Source organism: Pseudophryne corroboree, chromosome 4, assembly GCF_028390025.1.
Source record: "Pseudophryne corroboree isolate aPseCor3 chromosome 4, aPseCor3.hap2, whole genome shotgun sequence".
NCBI classification, from domain to species: domain Eukaryota; kingdom Metazoa; phylum Chordata; class Amphibia; order Anura; family Myobatrachidae; genus Pseudophryne; species Pseudophryne corroboree.
The window spans coordinates 258,308,921-258,317,099 of NC_086447.1; the positions used below are offsets into that span (position 1 = coordinate 258,308,921).

Genomic DNA, 8,179 nt, shown 5'->3' on the forward strand with positions numbered 1-8,179 from the left:
ACGGGTCCTGCGGTCGATCCCTCTGGAGCGAATGGTGTCCAGTAGCCTAAGAAGCCCAAGCTAGCTGCAAGCAGGTAGGTTCGCTTCTTCTCCCCTTAGTCCCTCGTTGCAGTGAGCCTGTTGCCAGCAGGTCTCACTGTAAAATAAAAAACCTAATATATATGTAGCCATGAATTAATAATTAATTAATTAATAGTTAAATATATGTGGTAATAAATAGGATTAAAATAACTCTGTTTATACATATAAAATCCATAAAGTATAAGGTTCTTATATATGTTGTATTAGTTGTTCATAAGTATGGAATAAAAATAATAGATATAATCTATAGGATATGTATATATATGTATGTGAGATTAATGTATATGTATATTTATGTAGAGGTTGCTTAGGAGGTAATTACAAGAGCTGTGTATTATACTGTTCGTGTCACAAAGTATATAGATGTCATTTGGAGATCACTATGCTGTCAAAGGAAGCAATATCCTGCAGAGCGGCAAAGCGGGTGCTCTGTGTAAGTCGCGAGCCGCTGTAGTGATAGTCTGCAGGGCGGGAAGGACGGGGTCCCTCGTGCCGTTGTCCTGATCGCGAGACACAAAAGTAATACCCTGCAGGGCGGTGAAGCACCGTCGCGAGCCGCTATAGCGATAGCCTGCAGGGCGGGAAGGACGGGGTTCCTCGCGCTGCTGCCCTGACCGCGAGCCGCTGGAGGAGATCATGCGCTGATTGGCAGCAGGGAAAAAAGAAGACCAATAGGAGCCTGCCGGTCAGCGCGAGCTTTGTGGTAAGGGAAATAAAAGTGGGTTCTTGAGCACTTAGGGTCAGTCTGCAGTTCCCTCGGTCAGTGCGCAGTACTTGGGTGCTTTTTCCTCCGCTATAGAGCTGTAACATTGGCGGAGGATAGCTCCATGACTGAGGCCAGTACCGAATAAGCCAGTGTTAGGCACATTGATGGGTGGTGCTGTTGAGGTCTCTCCGCTGCTATCACTCATCTAAGCTGTAAACACGAGTGAGCAGAGGGAGAAGACTGAAATGGTCACCTATTGATGTACGCCTAGGGGGTTGTAGAGCGTTCTACAAGCTGTGTCTGCCGCCGCCGTTGTTGAGCTGTAAACAGTGGGCGGTAGATAGGCTGAAGACGCTACACCTCTATTACACCTAAGAGCTTGGCACATTAAGAGTGTTTCTGCCTCCTGTTAACACTAGCTGCAAACATTAGACAGGTGTGCGGAGCATTCTTTGATGTATGGCTTAGGAGAGTGATTTTGTCACAGAAGACTTTGATTGTAGCTGAACCAGGCAGCTGAGGTAACAAGCTGTTTGAAAGAAGTCGAGGGAGAGAGAGAGAGCAGTAATTCCAGTGCAGCCTTACGTATGACAGAGCCCAAGGACAGAGAGGTCAAGGAGCACAACTAGTCGTGGAGTGGTGAGAAAAAATCTTGCACTCACCACTTGTTGCACTATTAGACACTTATCCAAAAGGAACATTGACTCTTCATCAGTTATAGCATGATAACTAACTAAATATAGTGCAAGGAAAGATATAAACTGTCTACATATTTTATTTCATCGCAAGTGCTGAAATATTTACCTCAAGAACACATATACCAAGAGGACTATTAGTATATTGCATGGGTAAGAGAGAGTTATCAAGAGTGTACCGTTATATAGACTATTAAGAACTGAATAACCAGAAATCACCCAGCGGAGGGAGATATATTAAGCATCATACAGTCTGGTTAAACAAAGTAACTTTAAGTACTGGGAACACTGCCAGACTGTTTATATAAATTGGATACAAAGGAAAAGGATACAATAGTGAAACCTGATCTATCAGGCAAAGTGAAGGAAATTACCCAGTGGAGGGAGATAAACTAACTTACATCATACAGTCTGGTTAAACAAAGTAACTTTAAGTACTGGGATCACTGCCAGACTGGTTACATAAACTGGATACAAAGAAAAAGGATACAATAGTGAAACACAAGCTGTCAGGCAAAGTGAAAGTAATTTACCTAGTGTCCCTGACAGCAGAAAGAAAGATACACAATTAATATATATGGATATATATATATATAGGAATTCAGTCAACATTTTATTTTTCACTAACACAAGGAAAAGACTCAGCACAGATACTGATTCAGCTTAAAGCAGCATAAAGCATTCCGGATACATCATTATAGTCATTTTGCATAAAAGATATTACGAACTGTCAGAAAGTGAATGTATACATAATTTCTAGAGCACTCATTTAATTAACACTATATGTGTCTATATAATGTTGAACTAACATACAAAGTATATATTTATTCTTAATGTCACTATTATAACAAATTTATGTATAATATAGGTAAAGTGTGTCATGCATGACAGTTAGTAGTATAATCCAGGTGTACACCTAGGAATATTTTTTATATAATTTGCCTAGGCATATACGGTAGCTACCAAAAGGTAATTTTTTGTATTGCATGCAGGTGAAACTGTATAGGCATTGAGGGTAGGATTAGAGGTGAACGTCTAACTTACTAATTTAGATTTTCTTGTTATATTACAAATTTTTATAGTATTATACCACTATAACTATTAAATTTATCTTTTTTAAATAAGCAGTGAGTAGAGCGTTAATATTATTTATTAAATGGGAATATTATCATTACCAGCTGACCCAAGCCAGCCTAATAAATAATAATAAATAACATCTGAGTTAAGCTTGGGTGGAGGCATTGAGTATAAATAGTAAAGCTGTGCTTAACACATTATTAGTACATAACAAAAGGGTTACATAGTGGAGGCACTGCTGAGATCCCAATAAATAGGAGTACCCCTATTGCACCAGTATAGACTAAAAGGTAGTCAGTATGGAAAATATAACAGGAAAAGATATTTTCCTTTGGAGTCAACAGAAAGGGAAAGACCCTCGTAAATGTATAGCTGTAGTGGGGAACTTCTCAGCTTTCTCTGATGCAGATGTTATTTCTCAAATAGGTACTCTATTTGGTGTAATGCAACCCCAAGTGATTGATAAATGGAGAGGGGAATTGGGAATGGTATGCGCCTTTTTAATAGAGAATAAAAATGAATTAGACCCCTATTTAATTCCTGCAATGATGATGGCAGATAGAGATACTGGTAGACGTTGGAGCATTATTATGCCTGCAGTAAGTGAGGGTGATGATAGAATCACAGAAGCATCTGCAGGAGATATTAATGTAGGACAAAGAGAGAATAGTGGAAATAGTGCTGAAGGAGTAGAAGATAATAATACTCCAGTAAATACAAATGAGGAAAAATTAGGAACCCAATTTGAGACTATAGTGGACAGAGTTGTCACGCAGTTAGAACGTTGGCACTATGAAGGAAGTTACCGTAGATTAAGAGTGTTTTCAGGGATGCAGCCTGTACCTCAAGGGGAGGAAACATATGAGGTATGGAAAGAAGCCGCAGTTCAGCAAACGGAAGAGTGGCAATGTCCTGATCACATAAAACGTCAGAGAGTGGTAGAAAGTTTGCGGGGCCCGGCAATGGGAGTAATCCAAGCAGCAAGGAGAAGTAATCCGAAAGCCACCCTTGAAACGTACTTTGAGGCATTAGATTATGCATATGGAACATTAGAGGATGTAGGGGACTTAATATCCAGGTTACACCATACATTTCAAGAGACCGGAGAGAAGTTAAGTACGTATCTGTTCCGGTTAGACAGATTGTTATATAAGATAATAGAAAAAGGGGGAATGAAGAAAACAGAAGTAGATGAGAACAGGGTGAAACAGTTATTGAGAGGGGCATTAACTAAAGATCCGATTGCACAAAAGTTGAGGTGCTCAGAGATAAGTAAATCCCCTCCAGCTTTCAATGAATTAATGAGAGAAATTAAAATGGAGGAAACAATGATTGATATGCGGGAACGCACAGTCAAGAAAGTAAAAGTAGTATGTCCAACTGTGGAGAGTAGTACATTAGAGGAGAAGATTTGTAAAATGATTGAAGAACAGAATAAAAAGATAGACCAATTCATATCTTCACAGAGTAGAGCAAATGCACCTCAAAGTAATACTAATGTAACATATCCTCCATTGCGAGGTATGGGAAGGGGGTATAGGTATAGACAAAGAGGCTGTTTTACATGTGGAGAATTAGGACACAGAGCTGCTGAATGTAGTCAAAGTCTAGGAAACCAAACTAATACTGATCAGGTCACGGAAAGGGGAAACGGAAGAGGGCGGCCTGTGACCCCCGCACTGGCCCCCTAGATATCAACGCAAATGCAATGGGGAATTCATGGTGGAATGGAGTATTGCCAGAAGGTATATTAGGACCCATCCCGTTGACAGAGGCTAGAATTAATGGACACCCCGGCAAGGTACTGTTAGATAGCGGTTCACAAGTGTCTATCATATTTGAACCGTGGTATAGAGATAAGTTATCAGGGGTACCAATAAAACCATTAACTGGACTTGTGATATGGGGATTAAGTACAGAAAGGTACCCATATCTAGGATACATAGAGACAGAAATTGAATTTATAAATGAGTCCAGTAGAGATGCAGTGTTAATACCATTCATTGCACTTATATGCCCTGAGGTACCACAGGGAGGAAAGGATGTTTCTATAATTGTAGGAACAAATACACAATTGTATGGTGCTCTTATGGAATGGTGCAGTAGTAAAGAATCACAGCACCCTGTGACCACATCTGTTACACTTGTACAATCTGACTGTGAGGAAATACGGGATGAATTTAACAGGTGTTTTGATGGGAGTAGTATATCAGAAGGAGAAAAACAAATTGATTCAAAGCTTGAAAGAGAAAGAAGGGGTATATTCTATGGGAGAATGGGATTTGGGCAGAGTAAAAGGGGTAGAACATCAAATAAAATTGACAAATGATACTCCATTCAGAGAAAGATCCCGCCGAATTGCCCCTGCAGATTTTGAAGACGTACGAACTCATTTAAAAGGACTAGTAGAAAACCAAGTTATTATTGAATCTAAGAGTTCCTATGCATCGCCAATAGTAATCGCACAAAAGAAAAGTGGAAAGCTTAGAATGTGTGTAGATTATAGGACTCTTAATCAACGAACAGTACCGGATCAATATGTGGTTCCTAAAATAGACGAAGCCTTAGACTGTCTTCAGGGAAGCTGTTGGTTTTCAGTGTTAGATCTTCGTAACGGATTTTATCAAATTCCTATGTGTTCAAAGGATAGAGAAAAAACAGCTTTTATCTGTCCATTAGGATTTTTTGAATTTTTGAGCATGCCCCAGGGAATTAAAGGTGCTCCAGCTACTTTTCAAAGAACAATGGACAAAATTATTGGGGATATGAACTACAGAGAAGTCATTGTATATTTAGATGATATTATAGTGTTTGGTAACAACTTGGAAGAGCATAATAGGAGATTGTTGAAAGTACTGGATAGATTAAAGGAAGGGGGATTGAAATTATCTCTTGATAAATGCAGGATGTGTCAATCCTCTGTTAAATACCTGGGGCATATTGTAAGCAAAGATGGAGTGTCCACAGACCCATCCAAAGTTGAAGCCGTGAACAAATGGCCACGACCTACAAAATTGAAGGAATTAAGATCATATTTGGGATTTTGTGGATATTACAGAAGGTTTGTACCAAATTACTCTAAAATAGCCAAACCTTTAACTGATCTAACTAAGGGATATCCTAACAAACAAAGTAAAAGGGTGAAAGGGAAAATAGAACATGATAAATTTAAATTCAAAGTGAATGATTTATTCGGAGACAGGTGGACACCTGCATGTGAAGAAGCATTTCTAAATTTAAAGAAGTGTTTAACAAATGCCCCCATATTGGCCTATGCTGATCCCAAATTACCATACGTGGTACATGTGGATGCTTCACTAGAAGGGATAGGAGGGGTATTGTACCAAAAATGTTCTGATGAACTTAGGCCTGTGTCATTTGCTAGTCGAGGGTTGTCTAAAAGTGAGAGGAGGTATCCAACCCATAAGTTGGAGTTTCTGGCCTTAAAGTGGTGTATTGTGGAGAAATTCCATGACTATCTATATGGAGTCACGTTTGAGGTGCATACGGACAATAATCCCCTCACTTATGTTAAAACCACTGCCAGATTAGACGCCACGGGTCACCGTTGGTTAGCGGCTTTGGCACTATATGATTTCAATTTAAAATACCGTCCTGGCATAAATAATATTGATGCTGATAGTTTATCAAGAATCCCAGGCCAAGTAGTATAAGAAACCCAGAGTGAAGAGTGGGTAGAAGTACCAGCTGGGGATATAAAAGGCATATGTAGAGAAATTTGTGTCATACAAAATGCAATGCCTAAACATGAAGGATGTATATATATGTTAGGAGCAAAATCAAATGTATTGCCTTTATCCTACTGTTGGATAAGCCAAATGGAAATGGAGGGGTTGCCAAAAATTAGACAACAACAAATGAGAAGGGAACAATATCAAGATCCTCAAATAAAGTATGCAATTTCTCAGTTAACTGGCAAAAGTTGTACAAGACAATTGGGTGAGAATAAGAAAGACAGAGATCTGCTATATAGACAACGAAAGAATTTGATTATTAAAGACGGGTTGTTATATAGACAAAAACAGAAGTTTGGAAAGCGAGAAGGATACCAACTAGTACTACCTAAGAAATTCAGAGGAATGGTGTTACAAGCCTTACATGACAAACATGGTCATTTAGGGAGCGAAAAAACCGCAGTATTGGTAACAGACAGATTTTATTGGCCTGGAGTAGAAAAGGATGTTGAGAACTACTGTAAAACATGTGGGAATTGTATTGCTCGGAAGACTCTTCCAACAAAAGGGGCCCCATTAGTTACTATTCGCAGTAGTGGACCTATGGACTTAGTCTGTATGGACTATTTGACTTTAGAGGTAGAACCAGAAAAGAAATGTCATATATTGGTGGTAACAGACCATTTTACACGTTACGCACAAGCGTACGTAACACCTAATCAGAAAGCGATAACGGTGGCAAATACTTTGTGGGAGAAATTTTTTATTCACTACGGATTACCCAACAGATTACATTCAGATCAGGGAAGGGAGTTTGAAAGTAAACTAATAGAAGAACTGTGTAACTGTTGTGGGGTTGCAAAGTCTCGAACCACCCCATATCACCCGCAAGGAAATCCCCAGCCAGAAAGATTTAATAGAACTTTACTTAACATGTTGGGAACATTGAACCCTTTTGATAAGTGGCATTGGAAAAGACATATTAATCGATTAGTTCATGCGTACAATTGTACCAGAAATGAGACAACAGGTCATTCACCTTACTACTTAATGTTCGGAGGGGAAGCAAAACTCCCCATAGACGTCAGTCTAGGGGTAACTCCCACTAAGAAATCACCTATCTCCCACACTAAGTATGTAGAAAAGTTGCGTCAAGAACTAGATCAAGCATATAAATTAGCAACACAAATTGCTAGTAAACTGGAAAAGAAAAATAAAACACGTTATGATAGGAATATCAGAGATGTGGAATTAGTACCTGGAGACAGGGTATTGTTAAGACGGCTTGGGGTTAATAGGAAATTTAAAATTTTCAATAGATGGAGAGAAGACCCTTTTATAGTTGTTGAAAAGTTTGTGGATTTACCAGTATATAAAATAAAACCTGAATCAGGAGAGGATATACTCCTTACATATCACAGACAACATCTATTACCAATAGGAAGAGAGGTACGCTTGGATGGCTGTAGAGAAGACACTAGTAGTACTACTTCAAAAGAATGTAGTGAAGTGAATAGAATGACATCTGAACCAGAAATAGAGAGTGAAATAGAAGAAGAAGACATAGGGTATGGTTGTTATTACAAAGATATTGACACTACTTTCAATGATGTAATCAAACTGTCAAATATTGAGATACAATCTGAACTTATTCAGGAAAATGAAGTTGACAGGGATATACAGGAAAATTATCCAGAGCATAGTATTAGGGACATTTCTCAATTGGAAAATGTGGAAGAAAGGGAAGAAGAAGATGTATTTTTAGATTGTGAAACTGAATCACAGTCACAGCTCAGTAATATGGAGGTAATAGATGAAGGGAAGACAAGGGAGCGTTCAAAAAGGGTGAGGCATCCACCCTTAATCCTTACATACGACCAGTTGGGGTGGCCAACTGAAACTCATAGGGATACATGGCATTAAAA

General features: G+C 39.0%; 1 protein-coding gene across 1 annotated transcript; it reads left to right on the forward strand.

The window, feature by feature from the left end:
• The first annotated feature begins 2,858 nt into the window (after positions 1–2,858).
• On the forward strand, positions 2,859–4,250 carry LOC134910885 (paraneoplastic antigen Ma2-like). The gene has a single exon (XM_063919272.1). The coding sequence runs from the start codon at positions 2,859–2,861 to the stop codon at positions 4,248–4,250; it is 1,392 nt and encodes a 463-aa protein (XP_063775342.1).
• The last annotated feature ends 3,929 nt before the right edge of the window (positions 4,251–8,179 follow it).